We start from the raw sequence: 24,875 nt of genomic DNA on the forward strand, positions 1-24,875 counted from the left end.
AAATCAAGTACTTTTTTACTACTTTGAAAACAAATGTATTAATCATTAAAATAAGTGATAACTTAGGGTGAAAAGTGTATTACATTTACAAGTTAGATCACTTCTTTAACCGTTGAAAAAGTACAGTACAATATTGAGACAAGTGAACTTTTTACAAGATTTCGTTCTGCAAATTTGCCAGATGCTTAATGGGAGAACTAATTTAAGTTCATGAAGTGTAAAAACCTATGAATCCGACCCAATTTCGTGCCAAGAAGTTCAATTTTACCAATGTTTTTAAACTATTCCATAAATTCATAGCTGCAGGAACCAATGTACAGATAAGAAATTAACTTCTCAACCATATCCGATGGATCTGCTTGTACACCTGCATTTCAATGCAATGTGGATCTATATCCTGGCCGCGAAGGTGGCCCCAGTATCACACAGTGTGATGGTTTCTTGACCCACGTTTCCACCACCTTGCAAACAAATTATTTTTGTTGACTGCTGGTATGAAAGTGGTGAACGCATGGTGCTTTTTTAAAAAATATGGGGGAAAACATTACTTGGATTAACTTTAGGACAGATCACTGTACTGATCTAAAATCAGGGGTCAAAAAGGGATGGGTTGAACAAGGTAATATAGGAACATCTACAGACAGACCAAGGCTCCATATGTAGAAGAAAAGCACCTGACCGTTTCCCACACACTCCTACAGATTTCCAAACCATTTGGAAGCAGACCTGAACAATGCTGAATGACAATTTAAATGGTTTTCAGCAACTGGCTTTTTAGCTCTTACATCAGCTGCCAGATTATTCCTTCTAAAATGGAAAAAGTCATCTTTGCTGACAGCCAATGTGAACACTTGCAGGCTAATTAAGGTGTGGATTATTTCATTTTTAATATGATCTAACACACTGTCGGCTAGAATGTGTGGGGGCCTTTGCTGCCTAAACATGGAAAGTTTGAGAGAGACCTTAACTTATACAACTTCACTTTTTAAATTGGTTTAAGAGTAGAGTGATTCATTTCTGGCAATAGGCTCCTTTTACAATCCCAGCAAGACCAGTTTTCTGTTGAAGTCATCCACGAAAAGCACATGCATGGAGTCATGGATATGGTGGAACGGGTTATCCTACAGAAAGTCAGGAACTACACCTGAACATCACAAGACTAACTTGTCAAAGTGACGTTGATATGTTGGGCATTGAGGTGGTGTTATTTCTAGCCTTGCTGATTTATGAACAGTCCCATCTATGGGCTTTCATGCGCGATTTTAACTAATGAGGAGTTCACAGCAATGAAAGCGTCTTTAGGTGGCCCTATGAAAGGTTGCAAAGAGTGTAAGACTGGAACCAGAGAAGAGCATGTGGTGCCGCCTAATGTGTTATTTAGGGCAAGGAGCACTATGTTGGAGTTGCACGGTCCCTAATTATTTTGGCATTACTTACAATATGAAGTCAGAAAACCCATACATGAACTAAGTTGTTCATTTAAAACCAGTTGTGTCAATTATATTATACTTTTTCCAACTTGGTTGGCTCAGGGGAAGATTATAAACAATATATGAAAAAAAGACTGCATTCAAACTCACTTGGTCATCTTCCTCTTCAATGTCATCTCGAATACCCCTGGAAAAACAAGCGGAGAAACAAACTTCCCTGCAAATGTTCCACAAACCCATCTTCGTACTCGCAAAGGGCATGGGGCTCCCCATTTTAGGGGAAGACCCAGCACCAGAGATAACAAGTAGCAGAATAAACATGAAAGAGTGCATGCACAAGAGCAAAAATATCACTCACCTGTAAAAATAGTTCTCCAGCGTGGGAACGGTCTAGTGTCTTATTGCGAATAAGACAATATAGCATCTCCAGATCAATCCTATTCTACTCGCTACAGGTGGTCTCCTCATTTTGTTCAGCCCAATAGAATGTTAAATGATTCTGAAATGTTCACCCACTTTGGTCATCTCACTTTTCTTTGAGCATTAAGTAACAATTTGAATGTGTTTGAAGCATGGACAATTTGAATAAAAAATAACAGATGCTACACATGGGAATTGGAAGACACTTTAAACATTCATGGATTCTGACCACACAAAATCACTTCATCTACTGACATATATGCATTCAAAAAGTCACCTTAGTGAATTGCCAAAAATAAAACCTTCCGAATAATCATTTAAAAAATAAAAAGGAGAAACAATTCAGACACAAACCTGAGGAAACCACACTGGCCAAGGTGATTGTGAGCTACCTGTTCTAAAAAGGGAGCAACCCAGCAATTCTGATACTCTTCTGTTGTTGGATGATGCCAACACTGCAGCACACAACATAGCTTTATCACTGCAAGAATGACCAAGGACTACAGGCACTCCTCTGAACTGGAGCCACCACCAGCTAGCAAACACCAGACATCAGGATTACCAAACTGTACTCCAACAGCTTCATGAAAAATGTGCTCATGAACTGGAGTGCAGAATATTAACTCCTGCGCGCACACACCCTGCTCCTCACAGCCCTTATCTAAGCAAACAACATATCCCGCCACATTGATTTTGGACTGTAATCCAGTCTGACACCACATTTTTAGTGAGCTGAAATGTGAAAACCCAGGGAAAAATTGTCAGCTCCTTTTCAGTTAAGCAAGATAATGAATGTGTAAGACAAAGAAAGACTGCCATCTGTGATAATAGGCCGAGTTCTACAAATAAGCAGTCTTTCCAGAATTAGCTTGACCTCTTTGGGGAGTGCGATACACCAAGCCCTGAACATCAGAATAAGACCAGCCTCCGCACCTTTAAACGGACACAGTGGTGTGACATTGCTAAAGTAAGCAAAGTGGGAGGCGGGGGAAGGGAATACAATTCATACACACCCCGGGTCTAAATGATGTGTAGTAAGAGGATTCTAGCAGGCAGATTGGTGGCTCAGAGCATAGATTTCCCCATCAGGGTGCGCTTGGCACAAGAAATGTTCTTGAAGGCTCTACCCCAGCCAATTCTGAGCTGGGTCTCATTGCTTAGGATTGTCTAGTTTGGCTCATCCTGGCTTGATGATGGAGCCCTATTGCACTTGCCATGCTGACCACAGAGACAATGGTAGTTTGAGGGTGTTTGGAGGAACCATGGGATACAGGATTGTGTTCCTGTGCGGAGGATTGCCTATTTGGGTAATTCCGGTTCTACATAATAAAACTATGTGCTGATAAAAGACTTGGTTGCAAGCACGCCCCAGAGAGCAGATGGGGTGTGAGGTAATTATAGTGAACCCATGCAATACAGGACTTCGGCTCTGTGCCGAGTAGCTGCTAGTTTGGTTATTTGTATAGAGCTTGAGTTCTAAAACCTTTGGTAGCCATAAAGGCTGCATACACCCTATATAGTGATACAGGACTGTGGCTCTATGCAGAGGAGTTGTTCGTCGGGCTATTCCTGTTCCTCCGGAGTAGAGCTATGGTTTGAAGCTCTATTACTTTGCAAACTAACTGTTGGAGGCACCATAGAGCATGTAGGTTTCCGTCTGGAGACTAGAGCCATAACCCTGCACGTTCATGTGTGTAAGACAATTGGCTGACCCCAATACTGGTTGCAGAAGACTGCTGGATGCAAGAGCTCCGTCTGAGGCAGATGGCCATCTACCAAGCTCAGGAATCCTTGGCCTGACTGCCGTATGGTGTACGGACAGGTGGTGAAATTAACAATTCTCTGAAAGCAATGGCCAAAATTGGAAGTCAAGATCCAAACTTACCCCTAGCAGTACATTGGCAAAGGAACCATCAGATGGACGCTAAAACCAATATCCAATTCATTGGCCTACAATATGTTAATTTGAATAAGAGAGGTGGAGACAGAATTCGAGCACTGAGACAAGCGGAAGCAAGAATAATTTGTTTTTTTCAACAAAACCATGCTTGGTTTAAATTTGGATACTGAAATTGCATCTTTTTTTATAGAACTTTAAACGTATTTAAGTTGCCTTATTGTATTTGGTTTTGTGATATAGATATATATAGATATATATATATATATATATATATATATATATATATGGGATACATTACTCACCGTAATCGTATTTCTGATGCTTGTATCTGCTTAGATTCACATGCTGTGCATAGGCCGACATCTAGTGGAAGCTGCGGAGTATTACAGTTTGTTTTTCGAAAGTTGAAAATGGGCGTCGACACAGGCGTGCCAGTAATACTATCCCTAGTGTGACGTCCACTGTACCCAAGATCCCTCACGCGTCTAGGATCCTCAGATTGTATTTTTTCTGACATGAGGAAGCATGAGGAGTAGCGTGAGTACAGATAATCCAAGCAGATAGACAGAAAGGTAAGACTACAAGCAATGATGCGCCTTCTCTCGGAGGGGAGGAAGGGTGGGTCGCATGTGAATCTAAGCAGATACAAGCATCAGAAATACGATTACGGTGAGTAATGTATCCCTTCTGAGGCTTGTGGAATCTGCTTAGATCACATGCTGTGCATAGATTAGCGAGCAGTACCAGAAGAAGGAGGTGGGATGTGAGAAGGGTCATGAGCAAACAGGTGTCTTAGAACCGCTTGTCCCACTTGTGTATCTGTCTTGGAATGAGTGTCAATGCAGTAATGCTGAGTAAAAGTGTGAATAGAGCTCCAAGTAGCTGCTTTGCAAATGGTGTCGAGGGGAACATTTGCAATGAAAGCCAGAGTGGCACCAATGCCTCTAGTAGAGTGGGCCCTTGGCGTAAAAGGCAGAGTCTTTTCAGAAAGAGAGTAACACAGCTGTATACAGTTGATAATCCACTTCGAGATAGCGCCCTTAGAGACGCGATCCCCCTCTCTGCCTGTAGCTACGGAGACAAACAGTTGATCTGTTTTCCTTAGCGGTCTGGTTTTATTTACATAGTATAGGACCGCCCTACGCACATCTAGGGTGTGTAGTTTCACCTCAGCCGAGCTTTGCGGGTTTTGGAAGAAAGCCGGAGCTCGATGGACTGGTTTACATGGAACTTGGATATGAATTTAGGTGAGAACCTAGGGTGTGTGCGTAAAACCAGTTTGTCCTTGTGGATAGTAAAGAAAGGATCCTGCACTGACAGAGCCTGAATTTCACTGACCCTTCTTATGGAGGTAATGGCTACTAAGAAGGCCGTTTTATAAGTCAGGTGTTTGAGACTACTTTTATGCATGGGTTCGAATGGGGGTCCCATGAGCTTAGCTAGCACCACGTTGAGGTCCCATCCTGGCGGTGGGTTCGAAATAGGAGGGTGAAGTCTCTTTACTCCTTCCATGAAGGCTTTAACCACTGGTACTTTCCACCACGAGACCTTGTTATGGGATGTGGTGTAAGCCGAGAGGGCTGCCAGGTGTACTTTCAGCGAGTTAAAAAACCAACCCTGCATCCAGCAGGTGGAGCATGTATGTCACAACGTTGGAAGGAGTGCAATCAACCGGGTTGATTTGTTTATTCTGGCACCAGATAACGAATCTTTTCCACTTATCAAAGTAACAGTGCCTTGTATTTGGTTTCCTGGACTCCTTTAGAATGTCCATACACCTCTGTGGTAATTTGAGATGTCCAAACTCTATGACATCAGGAGCCATGCTGCTAGGTTCATAGAGTTGGGTTCCTGATGCACTGTTTGACCCTGTTGCTGGGACAGTAGGTTGTACCAGGCTGGGAGTCTGATGGGCTCGCACACCGCCATCCTGCGTAGGTGTGGAAACCATGGTTGTCTCGCCCACATGGGAGCAACTAGGATGAGCGTCATCGATTCCTTGTTCATTTTGTACACCACCTTCCTGATGAGAGGAGTTGGTGGAAAAGCGTACGCAAACATCCCTGACCAGTTCATCCACAGGGCATTCCCTTGGGAGTCCGGCTGGGGGAACCTGGATGCAAATCCTGGGCATTGTTTGTTTTCGCTTGTGGCGAATAGGTCTATAGTGGGGAACCCCACTGAGAGAAGAGATCTTCTACTACGTTTCTGTGAAGGACCCATTCGTGTTCTTCTGGGAGGGAGTCTCTGCTTAGAGCATCCGCTAGGGAATTGAGCTCCCCTGGAACATGTTGTGATGACAGGAAGATGTTCCGTCTGAGTGCCCATATCCATATTTTCTGGGCAAGCTTGGACAGATTTGGCGAACGAGTCCCCCCTTGCTTGTTCAGATAGAACATGGCTGTCGTGCTGTCCGTCCTGATCTGCACCGACAAGTTCAGTAGATGGGGCTCGAACGCCTTTAGCGCTCGGAATACTGCCAGAAGCTCTAGCAGATTGATGTGGTTCTTGGCTACTGAGTGAGACCAGAGACCCTGAGCTGTGTGGTGGAGATGGTGAGCTCCCCACCCAGTCAGGCATGCATCTGTAGTCACCACGGCTTGTACTTCGGGATCGTAAAAGGGTTTCCCCTTTGCGAGATTCTCTCTTGTCCACCAGTGTAGGCTCTGTACGAGTGTTGGCGAAACGACCACTACATCGTCCCACTGACCACTTGCCTGAGACCACTGTTTCGCCAACCATTCCTGCATGGGACGCATGCGCAGACGCGCGTGGGGGACCAGGTAAATGCATGACGCCATCATGCCCAGTAACCGCATAGCTTTGCGTACTGTTATCTGTTGACCTGACTGATAATGCGGAATTTGCCGAAGTATATTCCGAATTCTCTCTTCCGAAGGGAAGGTAAATCCTTTCTGAGTATCTAGGATAGCTCCTAGAAACTGTTTTGAGGTGCTTGGCACCAGACTTGACTTTTTCTCGTTGATAGAGAAGCCTAATTCGTGGAGGAGGTCGATAGTCCTCTGAATGTTTGACCTGCAAATTCCTGGGGTTTCCCCCGTTATGAGCCAGTCGTCCAGATAAGGGTACACCGGGATTGCCTCCCTGCGTAGGTGTGCAGCTGCCACCGCCAGTACCTTGGTGAATACCCTTGGTGCTGAAGCTATCCCGAAGGGCAGTACCTTGAATTGGTAGTGGCGACTGTCCACCTTGAAGCGCAAGTACTTTCTGTGCGCTGGGAGCATGGAAATATGAAAATAAGCATCTTTCATATCCAAGGTTGCCATGTAATCCCCCTTTTTTAGGAGGGGGATTACCTCTTGTAGCGTGGTCATACGGAATTTTTGGGGCTTGACATACTTGTTGGCAGGCCGTAAGTCCAATACTGGGCGCATTGTCAAATCTTTCTTTGGCACAAGGAAGTAAGTTGAATAGATACCCTTGTTTACCTGGTGTCCTGGGACGAGTTCTATCGCGTCCTTTTCTAGCAGAATGGCGATCTCCTCGAGAAGGATCCTTTGATGCTCTAGTGAGTGCACTCTTTGTCGTGGAGGATGGTTCCGGGGACGCTGCAGTAGTTCTATACAATATCCTGCGGATACTGTTGACAGCACCCATCTGTCTGAGGTGATCCCTTCCCAAGCTTGGGTGAAGGTGGAAATGCGTCCCCCTACTGGGGTTGCGTGACAAGGGACCCTGAACTGAGCGTCACTGTTTTGGCGGAGGCGTGCCACCTCCCTTGTTGGGGCTGCCTCTGCCTCTTCCACGACCTCTCTTGTTACCCCTGCCGTAACTCTGGGTAGACTGCTGGTTGTTATTCCATTGTGTACCCTGTCCCTGGGCATAGTTGCCTCTTTGTGAATTTTGGCCGCGTGGGCGACGAAAATTACTGTTCCCCCTCTGGTTAGGGGGTTTGTTGGTAAGCTGGCCAAGGGATTTGAGAGTCTCATATTCATCTTTGGCATTTTTAAGTGCGTCTTCGACCGCTTTCCCAAACAATAGGTCGGGTTCCACTGGCTTGTCTATTAAAGAAGCCTGGGTTTCTGTCTTGAATCCCGACTGCCGTAACCACGCATGTCTCTTGATAACAGTACCTTCTGCTATCAATCTCCCTGCGTTGTCAGCGGCGTCGAAAGTTGCTTTTAAAATGCAACCAGACACGGCTCTCCCCTCTGCCGAGATCCGAGCCAGCTGGCCCTTTAACGGTTCTGGAGCAGAGGCAATGAGCGCCGCGACTTCTTCCCATTGATGGCAATTGTAACTAGCCAACAGGGTGGTGGAATTCGCAATCCTTGCTTGGTAGGCGGACGTTGAGGCTACCTTCCTGCCAAACCCGTAAAGTTTTTTGCTCTCCTTGTCGGGAGGAGCTTCTGATGAAGATAAGGGCGTGCCAGCCCTTTTTCTAGTGTTGGTAACCACTAGGGAATCTGGTTTAAGATGTCCCCTTATATACAGAGGGTCAGACTGGGCTGCCCGGAAAATCTTTTCAATTCTGGGGTTGACAGCTCTGGTGAGGTTAGGATTCACCAGGGAAGGATCTATTCTTCGTTGGATGGATTTGAGGATAGGGATGGTCTGAGCGACCGGTCTCCTTTCTCCTACAAACTCCTCCGCGAAGTCCCTTTCCTCCTGTACACCGTGGGTGTCGATGTGGAAATGTTCCGCTGCTCGAGCGAGAACCTCGTTAAGGAGGGGCTGGTTATCAACTGGAGAGTCGGTAACTGGGGCTTCGCTTTGTACTGGGGAATCTACTCTGTAAATTTCCTGCTCATTTTCTCCCTCCTCCAGGTCCTCATCCTCTGCATAGTAATCTGTCCCGGTTTGTTCTTCCATAATTTCAAACTCCTGGTCCTCTTCAGGGAAAACTTGTCCCTGGTAACTGGGGAGTGGAGTAGAATATGGAGTGGAGTAAGGCTGAACCTCGAAGGGTTCAGGTCTTTCGAACCGGGGCTTTTTACTTAGCGGGATAGGATCGGAGGAGCCTGAGGGTGTGGCCCCTTGAGGGTTATATGAAAGAAAATGTTCTGGGTTCTTATCATAAAAATCAGCCAAGGAAGACATCCTAGACATAACCCTGTCTATGTCTTCACTGGACCATTCCCTGGAACAGGGTATTACTTTAGTAGGTGATGATTTATGGGACTTTTCAAGGGTAGACTTGTGTTTGCTTGTCTGCATAGGGTGAGAGGATGGCTTTACAGGAGTGGAAGGCTGTGCTTTCCGCTGTTTCCCCCCCTCCCCGTGCGTGGAAAAATGTTTTCCCTGTCCCTTGGAGGCCCCAGAGACTTTCGACGCCTGGCGCCGAGGGTCTGGAGAGGTATCTGTGTGCTTTCGTGGGGCCTCACTGGTGTTAACCGCGGTCTCGGTATCTTGGAGCGCGGCCTGGGGGTGGAAGTCGTCTTCGTCTCCCGACGATCGAACTTCCGTTAATGTGTGTAGCGAGGCACTCTTGGCAAGAGTGGATGATTGCCTTGCGTCGTGAGGTGATCTCGATCGAGAGCGCCCAGAGGACACCGAGTCGGACCGTTCTTTTTGTGCCTCTTTCCGGGAAGTTGACGTCGTCGAGGTCCGGTTGGTCTTAGTGTGTTTAGTGTGTGTTAGGTGTGTAGCGCTTGCGTCGCCGGGGGTCTTCCCCATAGCCGCCCTGCCGGACGACCTTCCGAGGTCGGGGACCTGCGCTCGCCGGCTGTCTTTCGACGCCGTAATGCCCTCGCCGTCCGAAAGTACGGCGTTGCTGCCATCGCTGAAGGCGCCCTCCGCTGCCATGGCCTCCTGCCTGGCGTGGTGGGCCCAACGCTTTGTCGAACGGTCCTTAAGTGTCTTAGGTTTAAACCTACTACACGCTCTGCAGTTCGCTTCGGGGTGATCCCTCGGCAAGCAGAGATTGCACGTGGCGTGCCTGTCGACCCAAGGGTATTTGCGATTGCACTTGGGGCAGAATTGAAAAGGGGTACCCTCCATACGCACCTTAAGGCAGCGGGCTGCTAAGTGTAGGAATATATAAAATGTAACTATATATCAAGAGTGAAGAGTATGTACCACCCCCCACTCTCCCTACTTGTAAGGGCCGAGGCCAGCGGCCTACTAGGCCCGGGCCGAGGCCAGCGGCCTTCCGAGGCCCAGATCCGTCGTGCAGCAGTCGACGGTCGATGACTTCTCCAGCCGTCGTCGAGGTCGAGGGTCGACGTTGGGGTGGGGAAGGGAATGAATAAGAATTATAATTATAATAACAGCAAAAGTATGGCTAAGGCCAGGGAACTCCGCAAGATGCTTCCGACCAGTATGGCGGAAAAAAACAATCTGAGGATCCTAGACGCGTGAGGGATCTTGGGTACAGTGGACGTCACACTAGGGATAGTATTACTGGCACGCCTGTGTCGACGCCCATTTTCGACTTTCGAAAAACAAACTGTAATACTCCGCAGCTTCCACTAGATGTCGGCCTATGCACAGCATGTGATCTAAGCAGATTCCACAAGCCTCAGAAATACATATATATGTGATGATTTACTGCAATGTGCTTACTCTACTTATTATATGCCAAATAATTTAATTTTTTCACCTTTACCCCTTCCTTTGCACTGGATCTGAAAAAGTTTGTTGCGTCAAAAACATTTATATGCCAATGATGCTCCAATACCATTTGCTTACTTTATTTTGTCTCATTTTTTATCTGTTTTTTTTCTATTTTGTATTGGACCAGAAATGGTTTATTTTGTGTTAAATAATTATGAGTTACACGAAGGATAAATAATTTTGTCTTTACATAATGCTTATTTGCCACCGACACTCTCCAATGTTCTTGGAATAACCATTTGCATTAAAGGGATGGTCTAGTAAAACATTTTAGTTAAAAAATAGATAGGCCACATAAAAAAAAAAAATACTAGCATTCTCCGTTTTAAAACTTCCTATGTAAAATTTTGAGCTATTCAAGCTCAAAATTCGCAAAAGCAAGCACATGGGCGCAGCCATTTTGTGAAATGGAGGCCCTCCTGTGCTGGCTTTTGCGGCACTAATGAAGGAAAAGCCAGCCAGCTGTAGTAAATAAAGGCTACCGCTGGGTGGCTTTCCCTTCATTAGTGCTGTAGGTGGAGGACGGGGACCGGAGACCAGAGCAGGAAAGCTGCAGCTGAATCTCGGTAAGTGCTATTTATATTACAAAAAATAAGCACTAGCTGCGTTTTTTTGTCTAAGTTTTCCGGGCTGGAGGAGCCCGGAAAACTTAGAAATAAAACCGCAGCTTTAAAAACGTATTTATGTTTGAGGTCGCTTTTGAAGCGACCGCAAACAAATACAACGTTATTGTGTTGGAAAACGCTGCGGTTTTTCTTTCCAAGTTTCTCAGGCTCCTCCGGCTCGGAGGAGCCTGAGAAACTTGGAAAGAAAAACCGCAGCGTTTTCCAACACAACCCCGTTGTTTCTGCCTGATCTGCTTTACCATTTGGGGCTCTCGGGCTCCCCACGGGGAGCCCGAGAGCCCCAAATGGGAAAGCAGATTTAGGCAGACAACTCAGCATTTAGCATTTCCCATTTGGGTCTCTCGGGCTCCCCCCTGGGAGCACCGGAGACCCAATGTGATAGCCACAGCAGGCAGAAACACACGCGGTTGTGTTGGAAAGAAAAAACGCAACGTTTTCCAACACAATAACGTTGTATTTATGTTTGCGGTCGCTTCAAAGGCGACCGCAAACATAAATACGTTTTTAAAGCTGCGGTTTTATTTCTAGGTTTTCCGGGCTCCTCCAGCCCGGAAAACTTAGAAAAAAAACCGCAGCTAGTGCTTATTTTTTGTAAAATAAATAAATAGCACTTACCGAGATTCAGCTGCAGCTTTCCTGCTCTGGTCTCCGGTCCCCGTCCTCCGCCTACAGCACTAATGAAGGGAAAGCCAGCCAGCGGTAGCCTTTGTTTACTACAGCTGACTGGCTTTTCCTTCATTAGTGCCGCAAAAGCAAAAGCCAGCACAGGAGGGCCTCCATTTCACAAAATGGCTGCGCCCCTGTGCTTGCTTTTGTAAATTTTGAGCTTGAATAGCTCAAAATTTTACATAGGAAGTTTTAAAACGGAGAATGCTAGTATTTTTTTTTTTATATGTGGCCTATCTATTTTTTAAATAAAAATGTTTACTAGACCATACCTTTAAGTATACAATGGAATGTACATGCTCTCACGCTACAGAAATATGTAAGTTAGAATAATTTGGATACCTTAGGTAAACAATACAACAGAGGAGTTTAATGGGTATATACCTTTAAGGCAGTCATTCATGCAGACTAAGTACTGAGACATGTCGCTTGGACTAGCCTGATGGGAATATGTAAATGTGAAATACTCTGCCAACCAATTTATAACATAATAATTTGGACATCTTTGAAAATGTGAAACCTGTCTCAGAACGCAGTTTGCTTAATATGACCTGTTTTCGTGCTATATTGAGCACTCATACGTGTGCAACCACGGGCAGATTTGGAGCTCTGTGCTGGGATTTTCAGTCCGCGCACCGGTTACTTAGCAACGAAAGCCAAGCAGTGGACTTGGTGTCGTGTCGCCATGGGAACTGAATAAATAGTCCCAAAATGGCGGCCGGCTTCTGTGTACGAAGCCAACACAAGTGATTCCAGTTCTGCTTAGAAGGTGAGTGGTGTTCGCTGCCCTCGCGCAGTGATGTATCGTTTTACTCTGGCCTTTGGGCCCAGTTAATTTCTCGCCATGAACTTTAGAAATGTCCGATATAAGATCACAACACGAGTGAATATAGAGCGATGGTTTCTAACCAAACAAATTACTATGTTGTCGCACATTTGAAACGTTCGTTAATACATAATAACTTATGCATCTAATACGAAGTTATTCAAATAGATAGCTTCTACTCCATTAGAAGATGCTTACTCACAGCATTTGAAGCCTAATTAGCACACTAACAGGATACGATTTTCTAACAGTGTCACAAGTATAAGAGTGGTTAAGATGAACATACCTGGATAGTAATCTCTATTCTTATGGACTGAGACTAAAATAAGGTATAAGATTAGTGCTTAATACTTATACATAATAAATGGGACATGTGCACAATGGTCTGCCCCTATAAAATATCATTTTCATAATACAAATATTTGATGCAGGATTTGGAACTAAAAATACAATTTGTTTTGACAATAGATTATATATAAATGGGATTTGGCCCAACATATTTCTATCGCAAGAGGAGATACTCACACCCCGGTGTGGGTAAATTAGCTTATTCAGAAGCTTTTGTTCCAATTACAAACTCAAGCCTGAGACAAACCGTGACTAACTGATTACCCATCTCTTGTCTCTGTATTTGTGTTTGTCTTTTCCCCCTTACCTCCCCTTTTTCTCTCTTTGCCCCATTAACATCATATATGTATGTCCTGTTTGCTATTTATTTATTTGTAATGATGCCAATTATTTCTCTATTTTTTTGTTGATTATGATGTTTCTCTTAATTGATCATGGGGATTTGTTGTTTTTAACTGGATGTTGCAACACATGATACTGTCCATTTGTTTTGTTGGTTTGGCATCACAAATACTTGACTCTTATTTAATATTGCGTATTTTCCCTTCATAAATGTCTGTCATTATTAGTATGACCGCACTAGCCCTGAATTGAGAAAGGCCACATGGGGCCGAAACACGTGTTATCACTATAAGGGCGAACGTTAAATATTGGATGTTCGTAAATTGGAAAATTAATAAAATTCAACCTTAAAGGGCGCATTGTCCTGGATTTATTCTTATGTCTTTGACATACTTGTATCTTAGACTGCAGTGTGTTCCTCCATTTTTATTTAGGTAGAACATGGCAGTGGTGCTGTTTGTGAGGGCTTGTACTGTCTGACATAGTAGATGCTGCTGGAAAGATTACAGAGCATTGAGAAGTGCTAGAAGATCTACAAGGTTGATGTGGTTTTGGGCTGTGGTGTGCGACCATTGCCCATGAGCTGTGTGGTGAAGGAAATGGGCTCTCAATCCGGAGAGTGAGGCATCCATCGTTAGTCTCGCTTGAACTGGTAGATTGCAAAAAGGTTTTCCTTTCAATAAATTGTCTTTGCAGTCACCAGTGAAGAGCCTTTACCAGGGTTAGCTAAACAGCTAGATTGTCCCATGGTCCGCTTGCCTGAGACCGTCGTTTTGTTAACCACCCATGCATTGAGTGCATGCATCGTTGCATGTCTGGAACTAGGTAGATGCATGAGGTCATCATAACGAGTAGGTGTATTGCTTTGCATATTGTTATCTGGCGACCGGCTAAATAGTGAGTAATTAGTAGCAGCAGGTTCTGAACTCGTTTGAGGGGGAAGACTAGACCTTCTCTTGCATTTATAATTGCACCCAGGAATGGTTTTGTTTGATGACTGGGTATGAGACTTGATTTCTTCTCGATGTAGAGACCCAATTGGAACAGAAGGTTGAGTGTTCACTGGGTGTTGAATTTGCAAATTTGAGTGGTCTCCCCTGTTATCAGCTAGTCGTCCAGGTAAGGGTACACTGGGATGAGACTCTGCGTAGGTGCACCGCCACTACTGCTAGTACTTATGGCAACACTCTTGAAGGCAAGGCTATGCCGAAGGGGAGCACTTTGAATTGGTACTGTTCTCCAGCTATCTGAAGTGAAGGTGTTTTCTGTGCGCTGGGAACATTGAAATATGAAAGTATGCATCTTTCATGTCCAATGTTGCCATGAAGTTGCCCTGCTTTAGAAGGGGAATCAATTCCTGAAAAGCTGTCATGCAACATGTTTGTGGCTTGACATATGTGTTTGCTGGGTGCAGGTCTAGTACTGGACGCATTGTTAGGTCTTTCTTTAGCACAAGGAAGTAGGTTGAATAAATACCCTGGTTTACCAGGTCTATGGCGTCATTTTCCAGCAGTGTTTCCACCTCCTTCAGTAATATGAGTTTTTCCTCTTGTGTCGATTTTCTTTGTTTCGGCGGGTGGTTGGATGGTCTTTTTAAAAGTTATATACAGTATCCCCCAGGCCACAGAGGATAACACCCACATGTCTGAGGTTATCCCCCTCCCATGCGTGGGTGACGTGCAAGATGCAACCTCCTACTGGAGTGGCATGGGAGGGGGCATGGAGCAGCATAATTGTTTGGGAGGGGTGGACCCACTTGCAGAGGAAGCACTACCTCTGCTCCTTGATCTTTTATAGTCTATTTGAAAATTGGTGGTGGAGGAGTGTCCCTGCGAGGTGCCCCATGATGTAGATTGGCTACCTTGCCCCTAACTGGAGCAGTGTGGGCCCTGCCCACGGAACTGTTTTGTTTTGAAAGACCCCCCCTCTGCACAAACTACTTGTTGGACAGTTGCCCAAGAGATTTTACTGTCTCATACTTCTCATTGCCGCTTTTAAGGGCATCCTCAGCCGCTTTACCGAACAGTGCATTTGGTTTAATAGGCATGTTGAGTAACGTGGCTTGCGTTTCAAGTTTAAAACTGGATTACCTAAGCCAGGCATGACGCTTAATGAGCATGCCTTCAGCTATGATAAGGCCTGCGTGGTCTGCAGCATCCAGGTTACTCAGGATGCAGTTTGGCCACCTGCTTGCCTTCGGTTTCAGTCTTCAGGAGCTGAGATTTTTAGGGGCTCTGGGACTGTCAATTGTAGTAGTAGTTTGCCCCACTTATGGCAACTGTAGCTAGCCAGGGTAGTATTGTTGGCTATCATAGTTTGATAGGCAGCCACCTTTCTGCCAAAAGTGTAAATCTTTTTACTCTATCTGGTGGAGCCTCTGCAGAGGCTAGGAGGTGTGCTTGCCCTTTTTCTAGTTGTAGTAACCACCAGGGAGTCGGATTTCAGCTGACCCCTGATCTATAGAGGGTCAGTAGGGGCCAGTCTGAACACTTTCACGATGCAGGGATTGGCGACTCAACTAAGGTTTGGCATTAGGAGAGGATGTTGAATGAGTCTCTGAATAGATTGCAGCAGGGAAATAAATTGGGTTGCCGACTTCTCATCTCCAGGAATGTCTCAGGCAAAGTCTTTATCAACTTGGGCCTCCTGGGTGACTATGTTGAAATGTCTGGAGGAGCAGCTCATACTGGAGTTGGATGTCGACTGGGGACTTCGCCACTGGTTGCTCTTGATGGTCTGGTGATTGGATGACAGACGTCATCGTGATATTGGTCTTAGTCACCCTGGTCACAGTCATGTTGGTCCCCTTATTCTCCTTGAGAGTCAGGATTGAGTGAACCTGAGGTGTCTGTTAGAGAGAAGTCTCATTTCTGTGCTAATTCCCTTCAACGTTAGAGACACCCAGCTCTCTTGCTGGACTCAGACTTAATTTTCATCCTGGATTGAGTGAGACCTTTTTCCTCACTCATGTAATTTTGATCTGATCTGGACTGTTTCTTTTGTTTTGGAGTCTGACAAACTCCATAGGCATCTATGTTGTGTATGGACACAAATCACCCTCAGTGCAGCGTCACAGAAGTCCTTTGGATTTCTCATAGGGTTTGAACACCTTCTCTTGGGTGAACTACTGTTCTCAAGAGTAGTAAAGTGAAATTGACTTTACTTACCCATTTTTCCTATGTAGGTCCAGTACACCCCATCAATGTGGAAGTACTGGGGGTTAGACGACCTGTTTCCTACTTACTCATGTAACATTTTTTATGTTACCCCCCACTACTTGTAATGGTTGGTGGCAGCGGTTTAATTTTCCTACCATTGTGCGATTTTACCGCAGGCTTAAACCTCAGCAGCAATATAGCACTCGGCTCCAGTGTATCTGGCAGGGCAGGAAGCAAGAGGTGTCCGAAAATCCCTGTGCTTAGTCTCCTTGGTTACCTGTATGCAGCCAATTCTGATTGGCTGGCTGTCCTTGCAGGATAGCCACCCTGCTGTGTGAGTGACAGCTAAGCTGTGCATGAATGGGAAAAACTTGCATAAAAGGCAAGGTCTCTTGAACAGAAGGCAGAGTCAACCACTGGACGAAAACAGACAAAGTAAACTGGAAGAGTAGCTTGCTGCACCCTGCTGGAGCGTTGAACTACCCAGTGAAACCCTGCTGGAGTGCTGAAGCTCCAACTCCAGACTGGAACTGACAAATTCTTCCCTTGGGTTGGTGGGACCAACTGACCCCAAGATGAACTGTGCTGGTAGACCTTTCCCTGCTGGCTGTACTTCTTTGCTGCTGCTGGAACAGATTGCCAGGAGCCAGGAAACGCAGAATAGAGTGCATCGTCTTTAATCCGGACCAGAGCTCCAGGAAGATCCTGAGGACCCTCCTGAAGCAGGGTGACCCAGGCCTGACCCACCTCAGAGTGCTGAACCCCAGAAGCAAGGGAAGCCCATCAAGTATCAAAGAACCGCAGTGGTGCTATTTGCCAGTAGCTGAAACCGCGAAGTGCCGTTGATGTGAAGAGAGTCCATAGCCGCCGCTGACCTTCAAACTTCCTCCCTCTTGTCCCCACGACTGATGCCTAAGAACCCAGGATCTGCAAGACTGCAACCAGAACTGAAGCCAGGAGGATCCTCTTCTTCAAACCTAAGGTATTGTCTTGACTAAGGGGTACTTACCTCTTGTATCTGTAGCATGTTTGTTCTCACTGGAGACTTGCAGTAGCTACTTTTTGCTGAGTTGATTCCAGCTCTGCATTTCACAAGCCTAACAGCTTGTGGCCCCAATGGGGATTCTTTTTCTACAAACTCTCTTAAAACATTGTGCAAGACTTTTGCGCTATCTGAAGAAGTGCCTCGGCTCCCTAGACATTGTTCAAATTAGCTTTGGCGGTCCTGGCTCCCTGCACGCTCTTCTGACCCATTGACTCTCTTTGGTTTTAACTGTCCCTCATAGGCGGTGCACACGTTTAACTTTTATTGCTGGGAAAGGTCTAACTTAGACTTCATTGGGAGTGTGTAAAGTATTCACATGCTCCGAGAACCTGTTAACCTTTTTCCTTCCCCAACCTTTGAATTGTATTAAGGGTAAAAAGTGATACATCAATGCCAACAGTGTCCTAGTGATTGAAGTCACCTCAGGGTGCAAGAAGTGGGTGTGTGGCATCCCAAAATGGATCTACTTGCTTATCTTAAATGTGAGGAAGTGTTATGAAGTGTATTTTTATATTATTGCATCTTGCCCTTTTTAAAAAGGCTCATTTAAAACCAACCGTTAATTATTTTACTAGAAAAGTAGAAGTGTTATTTGGATACTTGCAATTGTGAATCTCAGTGTTACATCTCTACAGCTCACATGTACCTATCTTGAGAAGTCTGGCTGCTCAGTCACTACCAACTTGTGTAGTACAGACCTATACCATTAGGCGGGTTACCCATTACCCAGAGGACATGGCTAGTGTAGTCTCCCATAGGGTTACTGCATCCAATCTGGCCTAACAGTATACAAAACATAAGTCTTGAGAGGAGAGGAGAGGAGAGCTGAGGGGTAGCCTGGGTGGAGGTGCTGGGATGAAAATTGTCCAGTCGTGATTTCTTGGCTGCTGGTTCATCCCTAGCTACACCTGTATGTGATTGGCCCTGAAGGTTAAATAGTTCTGCATGGTGCCGATCCATGAAGTCTACAAAAGGACATTTTCCTCACAATACCCTTTACTCCCTGGGGAGTGTCCTGTAGGGGTGTAAGCTCCTTGTGGTGCATGGTCCCTGAAAGTGTGTCTAAGGGGGTAGGGGTGTCCTTCGATTGAGAGGCATCACTATCTTGGGAAGTGGAGGGCTTAGACAGTAGAGGTGTCGACTTTTTAGTTAAGTTTGAAGCGGGCCCGGGACGTGTTTAAGGGAGGTCTGATTTTTGATGTAATGCAAGGAGCCGAAGTGCCTTTCCACGCATGCCTTTTGGCGTGTGAAAGGGTGTCAGTTGTATGCGCAGTCTCAGAAACCGACTTGTGTGTCTGTTTCTGAAGCCTGTCATGGCAGAGGGGGACAGGGATGTTTGAGGACCTTTTCTTTGACACTGTGTGGCTTTCAATGGTCGACAGCGCGGTCGGTCAGCCGTGGGATGTTTGCTTGGTGTGAAGTGTGCGTTAGGTAAGATTTTCATAGTAATGATAAATCTTCCTGACCTGCATCAACCCCAGAACTTTTTTGCTTTACTAGTGGATTATTTGTCCTTATACCTCAGAGAATGGGAACCTTTTTCCACACTCAGTCTTTTACTCTTTATGGTGTCATTTTTTTAGACTCTCCGTGGTGCCTTTTTAATGTTATCCTCTGACAACTTTTGGCACATACTGCCTGTTGATGGGTTGCCCCTTGGGGTCCCCTTTTAACTTTCTCTGACTAACCTTGTGAGAACTATAGTTCAAGGATAGAAAAGATCTTTGGATCCCTTTTACATTTTACATTAGGTGAAACCAGCATACCCCACCTTATGTGGAGTGCTGAGGAGATGCAATGAATCTCCTTTTCACACTAAAACACCAGCACACGCCCCCTTATGTGGAATGGTGGGGAGATGGAATGCATCCCCTTTTCACACTAAAACTGTAACCATTCTGTTACAGGGACAAGCTTACCTTCAATGGCTGGTGGCAGTGATACCATTTACTAATTTGGTGCTCCTTCACAGTGGACTGTTTGCATATTTTTATCAAAATGGGAGTCTTCTTTTTTTTGCCATTTTAGTGTTTCTTGTCCTTCCTTCTCCTAACATCCAGGGCGGGAAATTCTTTTGCGCCATTATCTTCGGCAGGAGTCCCATGGACTCCCCACCCAGGCTCCAGTCTGTCTGAAGGCAGGAAGCGAGGGAGGAGTCCAAAACTCCACAGCCCTTTGTCTTCCTCCTTGCCTGAAAGGTGACAAATCCAAGTGGGGGGGTGAAGGAGGGGTACGTCGGAGGGGTCTTGGCTGGCGGTCCTGATTGGACAACCAGACCGCCCCTAGTAGTAAAATGCAGGAAGAGAATACAGAAGTTGTGCTGTAGTTCCTGTTAAATACACTGAATCTGGAAGCTGAAGACAAGTCGACCACTGGAACCAAAACCAAAGAGGATGAAGGAAAAGCAGCCGAGACGATTTCCAGCAACTGCTGTGTCTGCAGCTGTAAAGACAGCCCGCAGTAAGGTGCACCAATTTAATACACAGTATCACTGCCACCAGCCATTGAAAGTAAGCTTGTCCCTGTAACAGAATGGTTACAGTTTAAGTGTGAAAGGGGATGCATTCCATCTCCCCACCATTCCACATAAGGGGGTGTGTGCTGGTTTCACCTTACAAGATGTAAAAGGGATCCAAAGATCCTTTCTACCATTGGTAACTTTAGTTCTCTAAAGGTTAGCCAGAGAAAGTTAAAAGGGGAGCCCCGTAGGGCAACCCAGCAACAAGCAGCACTTATTGCCAAAAAGTTGTTAAAAAGGATAACTTTAGACACTATGGAGAGTCTAAAAAATGACACCCATAAAAAGAGTAAAAGATTCTGCGAGTGTGGAAAAAGGTTCCCACTGAGAGGTATAAAAGCAAAAACTTCTGGGGTTGACCCAGGTCAGGAAGATTTACCATTTCTATGAAAATCTTACCCAATACTCTGCGTGCTTAATGGAGTCAGTGGCTCACATGCGAGAGTGTCGAATTCCATACACCCTCAGCGTCACTTAGGACGCAGACACTGCCATCACTGAAAGCTCCCTCGACGTCAATCGAGGCCTCGGCCTGTATGGCGTGGGCAGCCAGTGTTTAGTTCTACGGTCCTTCAATGTCTTTGGGCAAAAGAGCTTGCAGTTCTTTTCCGAGTGATCCTGTGGAAAACACTGGTTACACACCATGCGAGTGTCTACCCAGGGGTACTTTCTATTGCAGGAGGGGCAGAATTTAAAAAAGGTGCATTTTCCATGATTAGTGGAAAAGGCAGCACGGCAAAGAGAAGGAAATGAGGGGGAGAGATTAGGCATTCTCTAAAAGGATAAGAAAGTATGCCCATCACAGTAGGGAGTGTGGACGGAGGCCAGAGGTCCTGTCAGGCCTGTGTAGGTCTCGGTCAGTGTCCGTCAAAACGATTGTTCGGTCGTCTACGATGGCAGCTTTTGCAGTGGGCGATGGGCAGCTAGTGAAAGAATAGTAACAAAGTCAAAACTTTTTCTAGTCAAAGGAATCAGCCTGAAGAACTTTGCAAATTAGCATCCGACTACGATGGTGGGAAAAAAAAACAATCTGAGGGACCTCGACGCATGAAGGACCATGGGTACAATGGACGTCACACTAGGGATAGTATTACCGACACACCCAGTCGACGTCCCTTTGAGTTTCCAAAACAAATAATGTAATATTCTAAAACTACGCGCCACTGGCTGTTCAAAGAATTTAGGATATTTAGTGAGCAAGTGGCTGCTCACAGCAAAGATCCTGGGTGTATCATAAATCGGGCATTCATTAGACCAGTAGAAGTAACAATGGGTCCACAACATACTTGGCATTGCCATGACCAAATTCAGATTTTCCAACTTTGAGCAGAAATCAATTCCGGTGCAAGCCATACATGTCTAAGTCTCACAATCGACTTCTTCACCAGGCAAAACTCCCACCAGCTCCTGATTAACTTCCTCACTAGGCAAAGATTGAGTGCCATTAGCCGGAAGACACACCAATTCACGCACAGCACCAACTGGTTCAATTGAAAACTCAAGTGTATTGTCATACCATATAAACAATGAGGGAGAAACTCCCTAGTATAATGTAACTATGGTGACTAAATGCAATCTCAATGGCATGAGAAATACGGTCAAAATGTGTAAGATGTAAAGCATGGGCAATTGTCCAAACACAACTACAGCAATAAGAGAAGAAAAGAAAAAAAAGACATGACTTCCAAGGGCAGCATAGTTAGGAACCTTTTACATTCATATAGGCTGAAACAAAATGCAATGACCTCCTATTGTGCAGAGGAAAATGTGTAACTGGAGAGCTGCCTCTAACATCAGAGGGCATTTAAGCAAGCGACAATGGAAGATCCCACACTGGAGAACTGAAATTACAAACGTATATCAACAGTACAATATGACATGTCAAGTAGCGTGCAAGAAACTAGTTCACAAAGTGTTGAGATTAACTTGCACCTTGGTAAAATCATATGACAAATCCTAACAGACTGAACTTTCATTTTCAAAATGTAATTGTGAAGGAAGTCGTCATGCCCTGCGTTTGAGACTTTTTGGAATGGGAACATAATTCTATAAGGAAACGGACACCTGCTTCAAATACCTAATGTAATTTGATGTTTAACAGGCTAGCAGCCATTTGAAGATTTGCACTGGGTTTACACTGAATTAGAATTGCTTCTTTACCACTGTCTTCACAACACCTAAAACATGTTCTTGCCAATCAATGTGTTTAACAACGAAGTCGGCTTACATGATAGCATGAAAACAGTGGATTACTACCAGCTGTATGGTCAATACAAAGAAAGTATGCAATAACTTAGCAACAGAGCCCTGCTGTCAGAATAGCCAGTTTAAAAATCTTGCTTTGTAGCAATGGCACAGCAAAGATGTGCTCCAATTTGTGTACCTGGATATAGAATAAACCCACGTAGGAAATATACTTCAACAAGTTTTAATATGGGTCTATGTGGTTTCAGCGACAATACATACAATCTGGCATTTCTTTGTCAATGATTCCATTATGGCTTTTTCTTTTACATAAGGCACCCACATATAACCCTTCCAACTCCCATTGGTTTCCCCACCACTCTATACCGTCTATCTGTCCACCCATACCGCTCTATTTTACCCCCACGATAAAACCCACCACAAAGTAATTTACCACTTTGTAATTTTGGTAGATGAAACCCTTGTATACATTCACCTTTGTGCATCCCAATTAATTGGAAGAGGATTTGGCTTCCCAGCAGATGCCTTGCCTGCTCAGTCCACCCCTCTACTGCTGCAGTTCCTACTATGCTCAATCATTGCTCAAGACATGTCTGTACTGCATTTCCCTTCCTCAAAGAAGTACCACCTTTCAATGATCGGTTTCTCCCTCCCCCCTCCGCCCCAAACCGGGTAGGTGGTTCCTAATAATGTGCTGATTAAGGACTCTTAAGTAGGTCGCTCACAGTATGATCCGAGTGACCGGATCTCTCCTTAGGTCCCATTTCCTCATCTGCCTGCCTAGGTCACCTCAGCTGTGTGCCATATTTATCTTTGGAAGATTCTAAACTAGCTGCTCATTATTATTAAGAAGTTCTGGTTCGACATGGTCATCTGCATGTCCTAGACCACCCATTCCCTGCCCCTCTCCACAACTACTCATATGGTGTGTTTGACTCAGGCATTGCTTTTGCTCGACATGTTTGCACGGCTTTGGCTTATTGCCCAAATGAATTTCCCTGTTATATGGATATGCAAATGCCATCTGGGTGTATTGCCCTGTGAGTAAACGAAAGTAGCAGCACAGATAACTTGTTTAAAAAAAAAAAATAAAAAAAAAGGTATGCAGGAACTAAAGAGAATCTGCTTCAGATGACTAACAAAAATGGAGAACTAGAAGAAAAAGAAGGTATACACAGGAGTGTGTCTGGGAAACGAGTTCTAGCAGAATTTAGGAGCTAGGTCGTGAAATGGAGGCCTAGTGGATGGTAGGCAAAAGAGGGCTGCTAGATAGGTGTTGCCTGCAGGCCAACAGAAAGAAAATAGATGTATTTAAGGGGATATGGAACTGTGACAGATGAGACATGTAGAAAGCAGGTCTGCAAAAGAGCTTGTAAAAAGCAGAACGCCTCCTCGACTTAATGCTGCCAGGCAGCAAAGTGCTTGAGGGGACATAACTCAGCAGGATCTATTCCGGAAAAGATCAGGTAGAGTGAGTTTTAATGACAGAACTACAAGTATAAAAGCAGGTACACACTGAAAGATAGAAATGTATTTACAATTCAGCTTGTGCACATTGGCCGCAGGAAGGTTCCTAACTATATCTAAACTATTCTCTCAAAGAACTGTTGCTCTGATGAGCACTGCATGTTCACGGCTTGGACAACTTCTACGTGTATTAGAGGTTGCAATGGTGAAAAGCATTATGGGGCAAACAGTTGCACTTAATACGTCAAATAAGATCGCGTGCTCGAGCATGGATGTCAAAGGTCATTCCAGGAACACGTAACAAGTTAGCTCATTAAATGGCCTTTAGAAACATTGCGCTGTGTTGGTTGATGCAGTCTCACATTTAATGCAGTACTTTGTCTAGTTCTAATAGTGTAAGACTAGGCAGGTAAAGCAGACAAACACACCGTAATTTTATTACAACTTCACAAGATGTTTATGATGCACATTTCAAAGCAGATCAGCGTTTATCCCTACGCCATACTGAAGTCTATCAACTTTAAAGCTGCATAGAATATACACCAGTGCCCACCATGTTTTCATGAGCTTTAAGAAAACTTACTTGGAGTTTTTGATTTCCTTGTCTTTCTCCTCGAGCCGTTTCATGTCTCTGGCCGCTTGATCCTAAACAAACATTTGTATTTATTGGTTAGTAGAACACTGCGCTTCAGACTAACATGCACAGCGAATGCATACAGTAGTTAGGTCAATCCATAAACCAGACAAAGGACCTAGGGGTAGTGCTATAGTAACAATCGAAAACTAAAATTAGTAATGGGAAAAAGGTTGACTTTAATTGTGGGGAAGTAATGATTCAGGCGTCAATGTGTTGGGGGTAATCAGCTGGGTGCATTTCCCTGGAGGATGAGTTGGCAATTAAGGGCCGATTTGAATGCATAGATGTTCACAACAGAATTTCCCTTTTGGGGACTTCATGGCTATTTTTTATGTCCCTTAAACTTTTCGCTTTTCCCCCATTTTTATTTTTGGATCACCAACCTATTTTGGTGGTCAGAAAGACTTCTACTTACATCCCCCCTGCCATTACAACTATTGTTTATTATTAATTGGTCATTTATAAAGCACTTAATACCCAGAAATGCCTAAGCGTGTACCCAGGGATCAAATCTGTGTTGCTCTGCATACTCTTGCTTCCAAGGCAAGCATGTTGCTCCTGAGCGATCCTCCCAAGACACATTAAGTATACGGTCCTGGGTCACTCGTATGGCTCCTATTCCCACAGGTGCATCTTAAACACCCCAGTGGCGGCCATGTGTGATTTTATTAGCTTGCAATGGATTTAAGGAGTAGGTTGGTGGCAGCTATA

General features: G+C 44.9%; 1 protein-coding gene across 4 annotated transcripts in view; it reads right to left on the bottom strand.

Annotated features, from left to right (window-relative positions):
- DDX42 (DEAD-box helicase 42) overlaps positions 1 to 24,875 on the bottom strand; it is a 459,832-nt gene that overhangs the window by 332,794 nt on the left and 102,163 nt on the right. For all 4 annotated transcript variants that reach the window (XM_069634107.1, XM_069634109.1, XM_069634108.1 and 1 more), the window contains 2 exons: positions 24,111 to 24,172; positions 1,581 to 1,617 (listed from right to left, as the gene is read on the bottom strand). In XM_069634107.1, coding sequence (XP_069490208.1) covers positions 1,581 to 1,617; positions 24,111 to 24,172 — 99 coding nt within the window. The remainder of the gene's footprint in view (positions 1 to 1,580; positions 1,618 to 24,110; positions 24,173 to 24,875) is intronic.

Source organism: Ambystoma mexicanum, chromosome 13 (assembly GCF_040938575.1).
Source record: "Ambystoma mexicanum isolate Mex_15411 chromosome 13, UKY_AmexF1_1, whole genome shotgun sequence".
In the NCBI taxonomy this organism is placed as follows: Eukaryota; Metazoa; Chordata; class Amphibia; order Caudata; family Ambystomatidae; genus Ambystoma; species Ambystoma mexicanum.